The following is a 19,005-nucleotide window of genomic DNA, read 5'->3' as shown; positions in this document are numbered from 1 at the left end:
TTCCCCTCCAAGTTATACACCATCCTGACTTGGAAATATATTGCCGTTCCTTCATCGTTGGGTCAAAATCCTAACAGCACTGTGGGCGCACCTTCACCACACAGACTGCATCAGTTCAAGAAGGAGGCTCACAAGCACCTTCTAAAGGGCAATTAGGATGGGCAATAAATGCTGGCTTTGCCAATTTGGTGCACTGATGCCAATTATACCTGTCTCTGCAATGACCAAGGATTGAACCTGCGAGCTTCCTGGCCTGTATGTCTATTATTAAATTGAGTGGTGGGTTTAGCTACTGGAAAGGCAGGTTTTCAACCCGTATTTGACGTAGATATCAAATGAATTTATCCAAAGAGAAAAGTTTTGAATGGTAACATTGCCTCAGCTTACTTAGGTGGTGCATTTAGAAGTCAGAGATTGAATTAGTCATAGATGCCTCAAGTGCACAGATTTTTTGTAATAAGGCCACCTGATTGGCAGTACGAGGTTTAATATTAGGTGAGTCAAATTTTCGGCATGTTTACCAGAGTTTTCAAAGAATTAGGAGTGGCGGGTTTTCTCTGATTGAAGGACCTTAACTTAGACAGTTGGCCTATTCAATTTTTATTTTGCAATTATGCAAAGAATACTTCCAGTAAATCCAGAATAGTCTTCCAGGAGCTGAAAATTCACGGTTAATTGAGAAATTTTTTTTTTTCATTATCAGGGGCCGGTACTAGGACCACTGCTTTTCTTGATATATATTAATGACTTGGATGTGGGTGTATAGGGCACAATTTCAAAATTTGCAGATGACTCAAAACTTGGAAGTATAGTGAACAGTGAGGAGGATAGTGATAGACTTCAAGAAGACATAGACAGGATGGTGGAAAGGGCAGACACTTGGCAGATGAAATTTAATGCAGAAAAGTGCGAAGTGATATATTTTGGTAGAAAGAATGAGGGGAGGAAATATAAACTAAAGGGTACAATCCTAAAGGGGGTGCATGACCAGAGAGATCTAGGGGTATATGTGCACAAATCGTTGAAGGTGGCAGGACAGGTTGAGAAGGCGGTTAAAAAAGCTTACGGGATCCTGTGCTTCATGAATAGAGGCATAGAGTACAAGAGTGGAAATTATGATGAACCTGTATAAAACACTGGCTCAGCCTCAACTGGGGTATTGTGTCCAATTCTGGGTACCGCACTTTTGGAAGGATGTGAAGGTCTTGGAGAGGGTGCAGAAAAAATTTACGAGAAAGATTCCAGGGATAAGGGACTTCAGTTATGTGGATAGATTGGAGAAGCTGGGGTTGTTTTCCTTAGAGCAGAGAAGGTTGAGAGGAGATTTGATAGAGATGTTCAAAATCATGGGGGATCTGGACAGAATAGATCGAGATAAGCTGTTCCCATTGGCAGAAGGGTCAAGAACCAGAAGACTCAGATTTAAGATGATTGGCAAAAGAACCAAAGGCAACATAAGAAAAAGCATTTTTATACAGCGAGTGGTTAGGATCTGGAATGCACTACCTGAAAGGGTGGAGGAGGCAGACTCAATCACTGCTTTCAAAAGGGAGTTGGATAAGTACCTGAAAGAAAAAAATTTGCAGGGCTACAGGGAAAGTGCGGGGGAGTGGGACTAGCTCTGGTGCTCTTGCAGAGAGCCGGCATGGGCCGACTGGCCGCCTTCCATGCTGCAACCAGGGCCCAAGTTTCGGGTGGAGTTGCTCCTATTTTTTTGGAGCAACTAGTTTAGTTTGGAGTATCTTAGAAATCGCAATTCTCAGCATTTAGTCTGCTCCAGTTCTAGTGAGTTTGTTTGCTTTTGTTTTAGTTCAGTTTTTTTTTCAAAAGGGGGCGTTACCAGCCACCTACGCCTGTTTTGTAAGTTTAGGCACCGAAAGGTTACTCCAAACTAACTTAGAACAGAGTAAGTGTCGACTTTTGTACGCTCAGAAAAACCTTGTGTACACTTTAGAAATTAGGTGCAGGTAGCCAGAGATATGGGGGGAAGGGAAGTTAGGGGATTTTCCAAAGCATTGAACACTTCACTTTTTAAAAAAAAATAAAGAACCATCATCAATAGTAAATGATAAATAAATCAGTAAATAAAAAAAAATTAAAAATTATTCAATAAATCAATAAATAAAAAATTCCTACCTCACCTACCCATTCGGGAGCCCAGCCAGGGCTAGGGGCCGCGTGCTGCAGGCTGGAAATCGGCATTCTGCCGCTCCAGGAGCCCATTCAGCCAGGGCTAGGGGCCGCGTGCTGCAGGCTGGAAATCGGCATTCTTGCTGCGATGAGGGAACCCATTCGGCCAGTGACTTTCTCCTCCACTGTGAAACTCCTCCAATATTTCTTGCCTTGGGGAGATATCCAGTCAGCCTTACTTGCAGCGGGGAGTCCATTCAACCAGAGCTCGGGTCGGCATGCTTTGGGCCCCTCCCACACAACCAGCAGCACACGCACGCAGAATCTGGGGGCCAGGAGCTACTGCGCACGCGCGCAGCTGTCGGCACTCTTTTTGACCCAGGGCTGTAGCTCCACACCCGCCCCCGCTGTTGTGCTGCGCCGCGCTGACTGCTGAACAGGCCTGCAACACTCGGAGAATCGCGAGGTAAGTTTTTGGCGGGCTTTTCATTCTACAAAATAGGCAGGCCTCTCGGAGGTGCGCCGTTCTAGTGGATATCGGAAACTTGGGCCCTATGATTCTATAAATTGAACTTGAGATTTTGCAGATATCTGGATAAATTTCCTGAGAACTTGATTGATTTAAGATCATTTGATAGAAGGGCTCACTCTTTCTGGAAGTTGCAAAATGTCAGTAATATGCTGTTTGTGGATCTAGCGTCTTATAGCAGCAGTTAGAAATGTTGACACAGTCTGCGTCAATCAGTAATTCTGGCAGTGCATTTCACAGCCTTGTTATCCTTTAAGTAAAAAAATGTTGTCCTGCTCTCAGTTGTAAATCTCTTGCACTTAATCTTATATATATGTCCTCTCATTTTGGAAACCTCATGAGAAATGTCTGTTTATATCTACTCCATCTCCTCTCCTCTGTCACTGGTTGCATATATACAATATAAATAGAGATCTTTCTTGTTCATGTGCGATATGGTTGTGTTTGCTTGTACTAAATACATTACTTGTTTCTTTTTACCAACTAAGTACATGGAGACCAGTTCAACATTCCACGTCTTGTTTTTGTGTTTGTTGTTACAAGATTGTACAATTGTGGCTTTATAATCTTTCAAAATTTATTTCAATTAGCTTCATCCTGTATTTTTACCCTGGGAGGGGTAAGAAGCCCAAATAGTTTGAGAGCTTTTAGAATTTCCCCTTGAGAATAAGGGCATCTATAATTTTCATCATTGTCACTTGCTTACCACCTGCCCTCTCAAAAGCACACTCCAAAAATTGATGATTTTATATGTGAATCATTTTCTTCCGCATTTCTGAGAGTTATGGATGGTTTTGTAGTCATCTCGCCTAATCATCTTTTGGAGGAGGAACTGAAATCCTTATGCCAGTTTTATTTTTGTGCTATTGCCTATTCTGAAAAGAAAATAATGGTGCATAAAAATATGCATTAGACTTTGTTTATATGGACTTTGCAGTTCTCATCCTCTTCCGACTGCATTTTTAGGGATTTTCACAAACCACCTCTGTCAATATTCTACACAGGAGGATTGTTTTTTTTCCGAGGGTCGTTCAATTTTTCTGGTTTTATAAAATAATTAGGGTCCAACATTTATCATGCAGAATGCTCCTGTCACTATTTTTTTGAAAATCTCATAATTTGGCTATTCAACAGTTGGAGAACCCATTATTTTTATTATTTGGACACTTGGGCAGACTGAATGTTGTAACTCGCATGTAACGCTAGCCTGGATTGGTATGATTATCTGCCACAGCTTCAAAAACTCCAAAGACAAATTCAGGAAGGTAGAAACTTATTTTATTCTGCCAAATATATCCCTCTAATTGCGATGCTTTCCATAGGATAACCTCTTGTCGAAAGCGGAGGATGTTCACAATTAGAATACAACTTCTCTGACCTCCAGGCTTCCCGCTTGGCACCCAATGAGCACATTCTTATTCGAGTGGCGCATCTCAATGTAGGTCTTGTTTATCTTCAAGCCAATCCTGAAGGAAAGGGACTGTGTTTCTGTCTTCTGCTGCCTCAGGTTGATCCTAACGTATATTATTCCTTGGGGATAGATTCGAAGATCATCTAACTTAGCTATCTAATTTATTTTATTTTTAATTGTTTTAAAGTCTATGACCAGCTTAACCATTAGAAAACTGTTATGGGCTTGAGTCATCTTCACCCTTAAGGCCAGCTCTTATTTAAAATTAGCAAGATCTTTTTTAAATTATACACTTCCAAGATCAACATCTACTGATGGAAATTCCCATGATTATGGTAGCACTGTTTGGTGAAGTAGTCTCTAATGCTATGGCTGCTGAACAGTTTGTGATGCTAGTAGGTAGACTTGCAAATCTTGGATCCTCTTACCATCAATTTAAGGAACAATGTTGCATTTTAGTAGATTACATGGTGTTAAGCAAAGGTCTAGGTATGTGCAGTTACCATAGATTTGGTGAGAGTGTAGTCCTTCATTATAGTGTAGTCCTTAAATGGTGAGAACCTAGGAACTGTGCAGGAGCAGAGTGACTTAGGGGTCCAAGTACAGAAATCACTAAAAGCTAGTGGACAGGTACAAAAAATAATTTAAAAAAACTAATTAAATGTTGGGCTTTAACTAAAGAGGGCTGGAATACCCGCGGATGGAAGTCATATTGCAGTTGCATAAAGCTCTGGTTAGATCCCATTTAGAGTACTCTTCCCCCAAAATGCTGTTGAGGCTGATCAGTTGAAAATTTCAAAACTGAAATTGATAGATTTTTATTAGGCAACAGTATTAAAGGATATGGAAACAAGGCGGGTAAATGGAATTAAGATACAGATCAGCCACGATCTAATTGAATGATGGAACAGCTCAAGGGGCTGAATGGCCTACTCCTGTTCCTATTATTTAACTGAAGCAACAATTTTCTCACTCGGGGTATTTTTTATATTTGTTGGAAGCAAGTAAATATGTTGGTAGAAAATCAATAATTGGCTTTGTAACGACTGCCATTGCAAATTTCAATTACAGTATATTAATACTCTTAAATTAATGAGTTACATGACTATCCAAAATATTATTCAAAGCTACTGTTTAGTTATCCTATCTAAAGATGCACTATGTTTTGTTTTTTAAAAAATGCACAAAAGTTTGCAGTTACTGTCCAATAATATTTTGAGTCACTAGATTGATTCCTGGGGTGAGAGGGTTGTCCTATGAGGAGAGATTGAGTAAATTGGACCCATACTCTCGAGTTTAGAAGAATGCGAGGTGATCTCATTGAAGCATATAAGATTCTGAGGGGGATTGACAGGGTAGATGCTGTTTCCCCTGGCTGGAGAGTCTGGAACTAGGGAGGAATAGCCTCAGGATAAGGGGCTGGCTTTTTAAGATGAAGATGAGGAGGAATTCCTTCACTCAGAGGGTTGTGAATCTTTGGAATTCCCTGCCCAAGTTCTGTGGTTGCTGAGTTGTTAAGCATATTCAAGGCTGCGATTTTTGGACTCCAGAGGAATCGAGAGATATGGGGATAGGGCACGAAAGTGGAGTTGAGGTCAAAAATCAGCCATGATCTTATTGAATGGCAGAGCAGGCTTGAGGGGACTTGTGGCCTACTCCTGTTCCTAATTCTTATGTTCTTATTGTAACAGCATATAGAATATATAGACACAGTACAAATGATAAAGTGTGGCTCCAAATTAATGTTTGGAATGTGTATCTAACCAGGCTCCATAAAGTGAGCAAGCAGTGTCCTACTTGTCATCCTGATGGAACCCAAGGCCACTTTTCTGTGGAATTTTTGGTGCTAAATTACAATGTATGTCCACATTATTTATCTAGGTGACTGAGCTGATGTGTGATGGTCCTCTAAAGGGCAGCTCTAGTCTCCTGGGCTCTTGGTAAGATATTTTGTGTTCTCCGTAGCAATGTTTTAATCCTTCTTTAATTCTGACAATGCAGATGCTAGGGGGCAGTGAAGGCTGCAGCTTGCCCCTGGAGTCCATGGTAGCACTTTTCACTGCAGGCAGTTTAAAATGTATGATGGAGGAGGGTTCGATGTATTCAGGGAATACTGCAGAGGACATAACTTCCTGAAGTTTTCCTTTTCTTACTCCTTTGTATAAACAGGTCTGTATATCCTGTTTGTGAATTTATCTGGCACTTTTTAACTGCCTGTGAGGACACCAGCCAGGTCCCAGATGTCAGGGAAAAAGGTTGTAAACGTGCAAGGCACTCTCCGATTATGTAGATATCATCTTGCAGTGGCCTTGAAATGGCCTTCCAGTTCAAGCCCTAAAAATAAACACCTATTAATCACCTAATGGTAACATTCCTTGACCACTGCTTTGAGTGTAGAGACCCAAACACAGCTTCCTACAATAGCTAGTCTCAGGTACTCTGTCACCCAGGATAAGAAACCGTTTGCCTGGCAATTTTTTTTTATAAAGAGACCAGCTTTAACTGATTGTTTTTAGCAATCTCTAACTGGCCCCATCACTGATATATGACTCAAAGTCTTGGATATCGTACAATACAAGCTTTGTCTGCTGTCTTTAGGGAGAAAATAGTAAGGAAAGAGCTTTGTGCTAACCAAACTTTGCAGTAAAATTCGAAAAGAATTCAAATCCGTGTTTGTTATGTGTAAGAGGGAAACACTTTGTGGCTTTTTCTAACCAGCACAGGAACCATACTCTGCCTTGAAAATAAATAGCTTTTGTGTTTGGAAAGCATGCCTTGCTCTTTTTTCTTAAGTATGTTTCTGATTGATTTTTTTTTTCTTTTTGTAAAGGGCATGTTTCACTTGGGTGGTATTTCAATACTATTTTTCTTATGTTGACATTATTGTAATTAGTGGTTTTGTGCGTAACTACATAATTGTTTCACAATGAAGTCTCACTAATGACGATAAAGGCCACTGAAAACCTCAGTTATTAAAACCGGCAAATAATTTTAATGTGTGAAACAGGTGTATGTCTTTTTTCTCAATTCAGTGCAACTGCAGCGTTAATCAAAGTGAGGGGAAATGTTTTTGGGCAGTGTTGTTGTGTTGAGGGGAATTTTTTTTTTGGCAAGTGCTATGGTGGTGTTGCTGTGTACCAGCATGACAGGACACAATATTTCTTGGAACTGTTCATAAAGTTCCTGATCTGAGCCATATGATTGGGAAACTAGGTCGCTTCAGCCTGTGAGGAACAGTCACCTGGGCCATTCTTGTATGCCTAATAGCTAATTGAAGAGGCTGAGGGATGAAATAAGATTACCAATCTACCCTCTCTGCCAGAGAAAAGTATGTAACTTACTGAAACCTGAAGAGATGGGGAGAAAATAGCAATTAAAAATCAGAGGATATTTTTATTTTAAATCATTTTCAAAGGGCACCATATATATGGAAAATGTCCTTAGCATTTATTGTTTTCACAATCACGGTGCAATGAGCTAAATCATGCTAATTGTGTAGTGTCAAATTGATATTTGGTTCTTTTGATTGTTCACCAAAAAATTAAAGAAACGTTTACCAGTTTCTCTTGAAGACAGTGCCCCTTTAAAGGAACTAAGAAAATGATTGTACATTATTTTATTGTATTTCTTGCTCTTGTAAAATGTGGCTTGTCGATACTTTTATCTATCAGTTCCTAGATTGGAACAAGCCATGTACAGACATTCCATATTTAAAAACATGCTGGATCCATGTGAGGATTGCACAAATTATGAACAGACCAAACAAAATTCCATCTTGATTACATTGCACTTCAGCATGTAAATTGTCCAGACGTTCTCCATTTAAAGGAGGACATAAATAACGCTACTGAAAAATTCTTGAGTGTGCCGCAGATACCAACTTTTGAGGCCTCTGTTGCATCCTATATGAAATAATATATTTTATGCAATAACTTTTGTGGTAGGGAAGGAGTTGTACTCAATTTAAAAATGTATTTTTTCATGAACAATTATTTGTCAAACCTATGTTTTTTTGACAACTTAATGAAGTAAATTACACTGAAATGTATCATTGTACACTTGTGACGCATGTTTTTTGGGACAAAAATAGTGTACAACTCTTCTCCCTCTCCAGGTTTTATTTAATTAACAGTGACGCCTGGCTTTATTGCAGGATTGTTGCTAGTCTCCAAATTTGAGTCATGATCTGGCAGTGAGCCCTGTCCATAAAGAAGTCAGAAGTACTTAACTGTTATCTTCCAACTGCTACAGGCAAATTTGTTTCTAAAACTCAATGGAATGTCCCTCACCTTCTCCAAAAAATTACCAAAATGCATAAAACTGTTTTATTGTTGAGTTGATTTTTAATTTTTCCTTCCCTTCTTGGTCTTCCAAACCATGGATAGGTTGCCAGTTTACTTCTAGACCTAGTTCTTTGAAATTTGCTGCCAAGATGTTTATCAGAGTGCCTCACACTTTGCTTTTTATTCCATCCCAAAGGGAAACCGCTTGCCTTGAGCCATCCATGGCTGAGACTGGGGCTTCAACATGCTCCACCCTCTTTCATAGCACCTCTTAAAAATAAAAATAAGAGTGTGCAATCACACCATCTATGCATTCGAAATTTAGCATTTGATGCTTCCTGTCTGCAATCTTTACTCCCTGTCATGATTTTGAGTCATGCTTTTCAGTGTCAAAATTTAACCTTGTACATCGGTATGTAAACATTTATACAGTAATAGAAAATCCCTATCGAAACATGTAAGCATTTTATCCTTATACATTTATTGATGAACATTAATACAGTAGATCTATTGTATATGCATTTAAAATATTCCATAAAGCATCTCGCAGGAGGCTTTAAAAAAAATAGGAATATGGCACAAGAAGAAATGTAGTAGAACGTATAGAAAGTTAGTTCACAGACAGAAAATTAAGGATTAGGGTTAATAGCTACTGATCAGATTGGTAAAGGGTTGGAAGTGATGTACCCACTTACGGTCTCAATTTTAAATATATACACAATTTGGACTTTGGTGTAGGGGGCATGATATTTATCTACTTACACAAAATTAGGGGATTAACAAACAACGAGAAAGACTGCAGAAGACATCAGGGCATTGACAGGTTAGCAGAATGGGGAGATAACAGTTGAAGTACTATGTGCAGTTTTGAGCACTCCATTATAGAGAAGACCACAAAGCCATAGAGAGCATATGGTATAGATTCACCAGGATTATACCAGAGAGAAAAACTATGGTTTGAGAATAGACCAGATATGAGGACTATTTGCACTGAAGCAGAGAAAGCCAAGAGGCAATTTTAGAGTTTTTAAAAATTGTGAAGGGTTTTGATGGAGTGAATAGGAAAATACAATTTCCTCTGGTTGTGGAATCAGTGGTGATGGGCTATCAATTTAAAGTCACTGAGGGAATGAGGAGAGAGGTTAAGAGAATTGTCTTTACCTGGAGAATTGTTATAGCACTTTGCCATTGGGTGTAGTTGAGGCAGAAACTGTTCAAATATTTACTGCTCTCTTAAAAGATGGAAGGAAAGGAAGATGCAAGACAATGGGCGCGAACAGGGGGGAGGGATTCTTTTTGAATTGCTCTAGAAAATAACTAACTCAGAAACAGTAAGCTGAATGGCCTCTGGTTCTCGATATTCTTCCTAATGTAGACAGACATGAAGTTGCTGTTTGTTCAGCTGCTTAAAGGTTCACTTAAGGATGTTACTAGCCAGGGGAAGCAATATTGAAAGAAGTATTTTACTAAAGTGCAGTATTCATAGACAAAAATCTTCCTACAACATTGAAATTAGACTAATATGATGTTTTCTTTCAATTTGGATTGCCAAAATATTTTTAAATGATACATGTTCAACTCCCAAATTTTGCACCTTAGTGGAATCTCAATCAGTTTGAAATTGTATTGAATACACAAAATAGATATCTAACTCAAAAACTGAGTCAACACTGTTCAGATTATAGATTTATGGTGCTAAAAAAGTTAATGCTAGAAATAAGCACTTTGGCCTCAGTGTAAGCACATAAATACATATTGCTCAGTACCAACCACACACACAAGGGGGGCAAGTTTCGGGCCTCTTTCAGAACGGCGCACCTCCGAGAGGCACGCCTGTTTCCTGGAATAAAAAGTGCGCCTAAAGCCTACCTCGGCATTCTGTGCTCCGAATCGGGCCCATTCCAGCTTGGCACGGCGTACCAGCATCTGCTGGGGCGGGGCCAAAGCGTGGCACCAAAGATCTACTGGCGGGGGGGCGGGGCTACCTCACAGCAGCAGATTTCATGCCGGCAGCCCTGCGCATGCGCAGTGTGATATAAACATTGGCACTCGGCCATTTTTCGCAGCTCGGAGGCTGTTGCTGCCGACGCTGTGGGTGGCCTGACGCCGCCCCTGCCCCCTGACCGAACGGCCTAAATCTTCGCAGCGCAGCCCAGAGGCTGCTGCTGCCGTCACTGTGGGTGGCCTGACGCCGCCCCTGCCCCCTGGCCGAACGGCCTAAATCTTCGCAGCTCGAAGGCTGCTGCTGCTGCTGCTTCGGACAGGAAGGAAAATTAAATGTATTTTTTATTTGCTTTATTTATCATTTATTATTCAGGATGGCTCTTTATTTGTAGAAGTGAAAGTGTTAAATGCTTGTATAATTCTATAACTTCCCTTCGCCTCCCTCCCTCTCTATGGGGCAAAGTTTCGGCCTGAGTTGCTCCTGTTTTTTTGGAGCAACTGGTTTAGAATGGAGTATCTTAGTTTGCTCCAGTTCTAGTCAGTTAGAACAGTTTCAGTTTGGAACAGATTTTTTTTTTTAAAGAGGGCATGTCTGGCCACTTACGCCCGTTTTGAAAGTTTAGGCAATGAAAACTTACTCCAAACTATCTTAGAATGGAGTAAGTGTAGATTTTTGTACGCTCAGAAAAACCTTGCCTACACTTAGAAAATCAGGCGTAGGTTACAAATTAGGCGTAGGGAATGGGGGGGGGGCGGTGTTTAAAGGGAAGTATACAAACATTAAACACTTCAGTTTTACAAAAAGAGCCATCATCAATAATAAATGATAAATACATCAATAAATCAACCAATAAATCAATCAAAAAAAATTAATGAAAAATGTTTTTTTTAAATTAATAAATAAAACATTTTCTACTTACTGACTGCAGCACCGGGAGTCCTCCAACAGCGTGCTGGGATGCGCCCCCCCCCCCCCCCGGTGTGTCTCTGTCTGTGTGTCTCTCTCACTCTCTGTCTGTCAGTGTCTGTGTTTCTGACAGCGAGGGTGGAGGGGAGAGGAGAGGAGGGGTGTGTGTGGGGGGAGGGAGGGGGGGGGTGTGGGGGGGGGGAGGGGGGGGTGTGGGAGGTAGAGAAGGGAGGGGATGGGGGGGGAAGAGGGGAGAAGGGAGAAGGAGGGGGAAAAAAAAAAGAGAGAGAAAGGAAGGAGAGGGAGGCTGAACGGGCCGGACCCAAGACTTTGAGCTTAGACTTACAGGATTGACAGGTAGGTGGCGTCGGGTCCGGGGGGGGGGTCGTGAGCGCGGGTCGGTGGGGGAGTGGGGATGGGGGGGTGGGGAGGAGAGAGGTCGGGAGCGGAGGTTGGTCGGAGGGGGGACATCTGGAGCGGGGGGCGGGGGGGTGCGGGAGTCAGGTCAGGTCCCGATCCAGAAGAAGCAGGAGCTGGGTGTGGGAGGTCAGGTCGGGAGCGGGAGTGGAGGTCGGTCGGGAGCGGGGGGGGCGGCGGGCGTCAGGTCTGGTCCCGGTCCGGAGGAAGCAGGAGCTGGGTGTGGGAGGCAGCCTTATTCACGCAGCCCCAGTGAGGCCATTGGGCCAGGGCTAGGGGCTGCGTGCTTCGGCCCCTCCCACACAGTTTTGGGCGCCTGGAGCTACTGCACATGCGCATCCACTGTAGCGCGCCTGTGCAGAGGTCCCGGCACTGTTTTCAGCGCCAGGACCTGGCTCTGCCCCCCACAGTTTGTGCTGTGCTGCGCCCAGCTCCAGGGAGCCGGAGAATTGGTAAGTTTTTTTTAGGCACACTTTGTGGCGCGCAAAACGGACGTCCAGGTCGGGGCTGCGCCGTTCTAGGCGCGGCCTGAAACTTGGGCCCTATATCTTGTTCCCTGCACCTAATTTCTAAAGTGTAGGCAAGGTTTTTCTGAGCGTACAAAAATCTACACTTACTCCATTCTAAGTTAGTTTGGAGTAAGTTTTCGCTGCCTAAACTTGCAAAACAGGTGTAAGTGGCTGGACATGCCCCCTTTTGAAAAAAAATCTGTTCTAAAATGAAACTATTCTAAAATGAAACTATTCTAACTCATTAGAACTGGAGCAAACTAAATGCCGAGAATTGCAATTTCTAAGATGCTTCATTCTAAACTAGTTGCTCCAAAAAAATAGGATCAACTGAGGCCGAAACTTGAGCCTCAGGTTAGCAACTTGAACCTTTTTATTCAAACTAATTGTACACTGAAATTCCCTGTTAATTATTTCCTTAAATTTATTTAATGAATTGAATATCAATAGTTACAACATGCAAGAGCAGAAGAAAACCCAAATGAACAAAGAAAATTAAAACAAAATATGCACCATCACACTCTGTATAGCAACATTGTAATAACGAGAAATTAATGTACAAGTTCATTATAATGTGGGAAAATGTGAGGTTATCCACTTTGGCAGAAATAATAGAAAAGCAAATTATAATTTAAGTGGAGAAGAATTGCAAGTGCTCCAGTACAGAGAGACCTGGGGGTCCTTGTGCAGGAAACACAAAAAGTTAGTATGCAGGTACAGCAAGTAATCAGGAAGACAAATGGAATGTTGGCCTTTATTGCAAGAGGGATAGAGTATAAAAGCAGAGAAGTCCTGCTACAACTCTACATGGTGAGGCCACTCCTGGAGTACTGCGTACAGTTTTGGTCTCCGTATTTAAGGAAAGATATACTTGCATTGGAGGCAGTTCAGAGAAGGTTCACTAGGTTGATTCCGGAGATGAGGGGGTTGACTTAGGATAGGTTGAGTAGGTTGGGCCTACACATATTGGTGTTCAGAAGAATGAGAGGTGATCTTATTGAAACTTATAAGATAATAAGGGGGCTCGACAAGGTGGATGCAGAGAGGATATTTCCATTCATAGGGGAAACTAAAACTAGGGGGCATAGTCTTAGAATAAGGGGCCACCCATTTAAAATTAAGATGAAGAGAAATTTCTTCTCTGAGGGTTGTAAATCTATGGAATTCTCTGCCCCAGAGAGCTGTGAATATATTTAAGGCGGAGATAGACAGATTTTTGAGCGATAAGGGTTATGGGGAGCGGGCAGGGAAGTGGAGCTGAGTCCATGATCAGATCTGCCATGATCTTATTGAATGGCAGAGCAGGCTCGAGGGACCAAATGGCCTACTCCTGCTCCTATTTCTTTATGTTCTTTAAAAAAGATCACAAAAGAATATGCAGCAAGTTGCAATACTGAGGCTGTGTGGCTCTGTAATTTGCATTTCAAGTATATCTTTAGTAAGGTGGTGAGGTCCTGGAAAACTAATCTAAAAGGGATTTATCTAGAACGTCTATGGTACTGAAATGCAGTTTCATTTTAATTACAGGTTAGTTAATTTTGTCTGTTTTGAGCAAACCCATAAGGGGCATAGACAAAAGAGTTGAGAGGGGAGAACTGTTGTGTGTTGAGTGATATTTCATCACACAATAGCATCTCCTCAGTCCGCTTTCAATTTCTGAGCCCTGGCACAAAGTTAAGCAATTTTATATTTGGCCGAGACCGACAAAATCATTTGGCATACAAAATGCAAAAGAGTGTGCCTTCAAAATTATTGTTTAAATACTTAATTATTTTGAAAAGTGCTGCTGCAAGTAAACTTTTAGTGTGAGGTAATGTAAATTTTTTAATTGCTTTTTTGCACATTTTGTTTCGCTTCTGTATTTTGGCAAAGACTGAAATACATTAAAAGTGGTTTGGCGGTTTTCCATAATACCAATTTAAGTTGTTGCTAGTTTGGTTTCCAAGGAAGTTATTTTCTCCTTAAATGGGCAAGACAGCTGACAATCTGGCATTTTTAATATTAATATGTTAGGATCATATTTCTCAGTTACCCACCATTTTAAAAGTTCAGTCCTTATACCAGAGTGTTTGTCATCTGATGTCATATATGAAGATCCTATGTCACTATTAATTTTACTTGCACTGCACCTCTCTATCAGGCATAGCATGTTTGCTTCACAGCATTAAGTCGTCAAACTTGGCATCCGGTTACGTAAATTGCTATGAGTAATCTATAGAAAGAGGATACACAAATTTATACGGGCAGGAGAAGTCTGCTGCTAAGGTGGATTGTGTCTAATCTGGCGTGCATTTAAAGGCACATGGTCCAGTTGCTTTAAACAGGCAGATTCTGAGATAAGTTACAGGCTCATTACTGTTGGGCACATCCTGTGATCAGTTGGATACTAATTCTAGTTTTCTTTCTCTTTATTTACTTTTTTTTAAAGAATATTTAGTTATGATTTGTTGGTGTTTTACACAAAGCAGATGTCTGAAGGGTAATATACTTATTTCAAAACTTTTTTATAGATATAGTTAATTAATAAATAGTTAATTGACGACTGACCCATGAGCTACGATGACCCTGAAATTGCGGCCTCTCCGGGTGCGTACGATGTGCGCATGTGCCCGAAGAAGCCCTGCAAGTACTGGGTTTAGGCGCGCAAAGCGCATGCGCCTAAACCCGGCACTTGCGATCTGTCAAAATGTTTTTTGACGGATCACGCATCTCCCCGGGAGGAGGGCCTTTGCCGGCGGAGATTTGAGCTATTTGCCCAACTCTTGCCCAGCGAATGTCCTTCAAACTCTTACGCCTGGTAAAAGCGTACGGTCTGCTTTAACCAGTGTAAGAGTTTTAATAGAAAAAATAAATGTTATGACTTGTTTTTATATTAAAAACCCTGTCTATGAAGGTAAGTTTATTTTTAACACTATTAAAACATTTTAATTCAAAAAAAATACATTTTTCTCAAACTTTTAAAGCAATTTCTATTAATGTTTTTTAAAAGTGAAGTTTTTTTTATTTATGTTTGTTTTCCATTTGATTTTAGGGGTATTCTCATTGATAGTAATGGAAGCTCGGACTCGGAGCTCCTATTATTATGAATGAGAAAATTACGTTGTGATTGGTGGTCCAGGCATATGTGATCCCAGGATGCCCTTATGCCCCTGGGATGCATGGGCCTCTGCACTCAGCTGAACATCAAGGCCTCGGAGCGCAAATGTTTGTTCCTCCGGGACCACCAGGTACTTTCTTTAAAAAAAGATTCGGTTGGAGGCATCCGCTCGCGGGAATCCTCCGACTGCAATTTTTGGCCCATAGTAACAATACAGGTTGAGCGTCTGAAATCCGTAGTTCCGGAATTCCGAATGTTTTGGAATCTGGACACCGGCCCGATCTCTGGCGGGGTCGTCCGGAATCCGGATAATATTGCGAAATCCAGACCTGCCACCGCCCCCCTCGCTCCGCCGCCAGACCTCTTCCTGCTTGGCGGGCCTGACCACCTGCCGCTTGGCCACCGGAGCCCCATCTTACCTTGGCCCAGGCATTTCCAGATTCGGGACATCGGAAAGACTACCCGAAATCCGGAACAACCTCGGTCCCGAGGTTTCCGGATTTCGGACACTCTACCTGTACATATTTTTAGTAGAATATATCAGTAATATAGATATATTTATATATAAAATATCGATAATGGATATATATATATCCGTATCCATTATTGATATTTTATATATAAATATATCTATATCCATTATCGATATTTTATATATGCTGAATGATGAGTGGGATCTATTAAGTATCCTTGTATCCTTCACTAAAACTGTTGAAATTGTTTGAAGAATAGTGACTTGCATGAAAATGTGCTTTCCCACCAGATTTACTGTGTCGCATGTGCATCCGATCATCTTGTGTTGTGCAATACATTTTGGCACTTTTATGATTTTATATATCACGACACTGGAGGATAGTTGGATGTGGAAACAATAGAACAGTAGCAGAACATTTCTGCTTACCATGCTCATCCTCCTTCACAATAACGCTGAGTATCCAACGACTTGTTTGGATGCTTGCAGTAAGAAAAACTGAGTTTCTGATGTACAGACCTAGTGGTGACACATTCTGATTGATAGTGATTACATCTTTATGAACTCTGGCTGAAGGTCCTAACTTCCTGATGGGTCAACTATTCCACAGGGCTACTTCCTGAGATTGCCTGGTGGGTTCAGCATATCCATTTAAAGGTTACAGCACAGTTCCTGGATTTTGAACATTTTTTTCCAGCACTCTGCATTAGAACAGTCAATTGTTTATAATTTGCATTATCAAAATTGGCAGTTAAGTATTTATGTTAGCAAAATAAAATCATTTAATGTTGAAATAGTATTTTCATTGCATCCTAATTTTTTAAACATTCAGATACATGCAAGATATGTTAGCATATTTTTACTTCCTTGGTCCCAAAATATATTTATTTTGTGCAGTGAAAGACTAAAGTGCACCATTACATAGTTTTACAAACTTGCTTATCTATTGAAGCTAAAACATACCCTCAGCTGTCAGTAACTCCTCTCACAAAGATGATAGTATAGTTCCCTGCTGGAGTGGATAGTAAATGTGCAACCCATTACCTTTTGTTTTCTTGCCTCCCCCTCCACATGGACAAAGCTACAACATTACCATACTACTTTGCAATCTCCACAGAATTTCTGTGGTTGTAATTGTTGTCTTTTGGCACAGTCTCCCAATAGTTGGGAAGTGACAGCCCCTCAGAGGCAGATTACTGTATCCTCAGGCAAGGAGCACACAGGGACTGTTCATTTTCTTGGAGTACTAACTGCACTAGAGAGAGGGAAAAAATAGTTTCCAGGAAATTCAGTGTGATGAAACAATATTACAACATAACACAAGAACTAACCTAAACTTTGTAATGCAATCTGTAGACTACCCTATGACAATATGACTTCAAAATAACACTGCCTGGCATATTCTGGTGGCCACTGTTCTTGCACAGGCTGAAGCAAGGGTGAGATTTGATTTTTTACTTGTCGAGCTTGAGGAAAATAGATGAAACAGTGAGTGTACATTTTAAATCTTCGTGTTCTTTGAGGAGGTGGGACTTTTGATCTAATGCAAGTCACTTTTAGTTGCTTACATTGCTTACCAGTGATGGTGCCTGGCAGTTGATCAATCTGAAAAATTGCTGGTTTTATGTGGCCAGCAAGTGTTGCCATTCTGCCCGGTGAGACCCGTGGCAATGTTGGTGTTTGTTGTTCCTACTTGGATCCTCCATGTATGCCTCCCTGGCGTGAAGTTGTTTCTCCATCCTCAGTTAGTTTAAGTAAAAAGTAACTGTCTTGCAAATAAGCCCCAAAGAGTTTTTAAAACGTAGGGGTGATAAAAGATAAGTGTCCTATTGCTTAGGTCCATGAATAGGACCCTCTTGCTTTGATTAATCCATATCCTTTTATTCTAAAGAAAATCAGGAATTTCATTTTAAATGCTTATGCTGAGCCTGCATTGAAGCACTCAAGATCTTATTTTAGAAGCTCCACGTGGGAAAAACAAACACCAGCATTGCCATGAGTCCCACTTGGCAGCATCGATGCCACCAGCATTCTTTGCCGAGTCACCATTACTGATTAGCAATGTCATCTTCTATCAGTAGATTTTCATTTTTGGAAAACTTTGACCTTCAACGTGCAAATATTTGTGTGAAAAAATTAGGAGTCTGTTTTAATTAATACAGCCAAGTTATGGTATATTGCAGTTATGCTCTTTAATGCAATTTAAAAACAAATCTTTTACATCTAATTTTCAGATTTGGACCTGGATTAGTGATCTACTGGTGTGGATTTATTGAGGAGTTGGACTGCCATCGTGAACGTGGAATCTTACTAAAAGATTGCTTCCCTGAAGACATTATAACCTTGCAGCGCACCGTGGCCAGCGTTGACAGTGGAAAGAGGTGAATCCGGAAGTAATTTTGCCTTCCTGCAGTGCAAACTGCTGGCAACATCTCTCCTGAACTTTAGTTGAACTCCTTCTGCCCTGGGTCACCATAATACCTCTTTAGAAAAACACATTCAGTGCTTCTGCTTTACTTCAGCAACACACTTCTGTGAGCAGCCAAGAACCTCAGACACGTACCACTCATTATCAGTATCCCCGTCTGTGTCAAGACTTTATAGATAGTCTTAATCTTTCCAACTTCCGAATTCTTTTCTCCATGTCTAGAGAAGGGCAAAATTCTGGCGCTGGAAGATGCAATTCAAAGTTGTTTCCGAGACATTATAGTACTCTTTTTGGGAAGAATGTTTGAACTCCTTTATTTTAAAGCTTTATTGGTTGAAAAGTTAATTACACTTTTTATTACTTTGTTGTGTATGTAGGGACAGAACTGCTTTTATGATATATTGTACAATTTTAAAAAGGCCTCAAATTCTTTATCTTCATCCAGATTGTTTTTTAAAGGGTACAGCTGTGTCAATTTTGCACCATGGAAAAATGGTGGTATAGTTCAGCAGATTGGCAATCTGAATGGGTAATGCCTTAAAGTAGAAGGAATGAAACTCCGAGCAGTTAGATGCTTCAAACATGTTTTCCAGTTCATGGGCAGCAATATGACTCCCGTTTCCGAGAGTTCATATATATGACAAGATTTTGTGCGCCAATAAATGTATTAAAAACACTGTCTTGTTTGTATCTATTAGCTCCATATTCTTAAATTTCACTTTTTGGTATGATGTATGCATGTGTCGGTTATCGAGCCGATGTCCATCATATACGCACAGATCTAGGTTTGGAATTGCTGAAAAATTAATTAAGTCTGATGGGCAGTATAAATCCGGTCTGTGCAACTGCTGTGAGCTTAGATACATATTGGTCTCTGA

At 40.8% G+C, this 19,005-nt stretch overlaps 1 protein-coding gene across 2 annotated transcripts in view; it reads left to right on the top strand.

Annotated features, from left to right (window-relative positions):
- Window positions 1-18,803, top strand: part of cdin1 (CDAN1 interacting nuclease 1) — a 253,727-nt gene extending 234,924 nt beyond the window's left edge. For both annotated transcript variants that reach the window (XM_070877439.1, XM_070877440.1), the window contains one exon: window positions 17,934-18,803. In XM_070877439.1, coding sequence (XP_070733540.1) covers window positions 17,934-18,084 — 151 coding nt within the window. In that variant the 3' untranslated portion in view covers window positions 18,085-18,803. The remainder of the gene's footprint in view (window positions 1-17,933) is intronic.
- Window positions 18,804-19,005: the final 202 nt, after the last annotated feature.

Source organism: Pristiophorus japonicus, chromosome 4, assembly GCF_044704955.1.
Source record: "Pristiophorus japonicus isolate sPriJap1 chromosome 4, sPriJap1.hap1, whole genome shotgun sequence".
Taxonomy (NCBI): Eukaryota; Metazoa; Chordata; class Chondrichthyes; family Pristiophoridae; genus Pristiophorus; species Pristiophorus japonicus.
The sequence above is the reverse complement of the archived record's forward strand: the minus strand, read 5'-3'. Positions and strand labels throughout refer to the sequence as shown.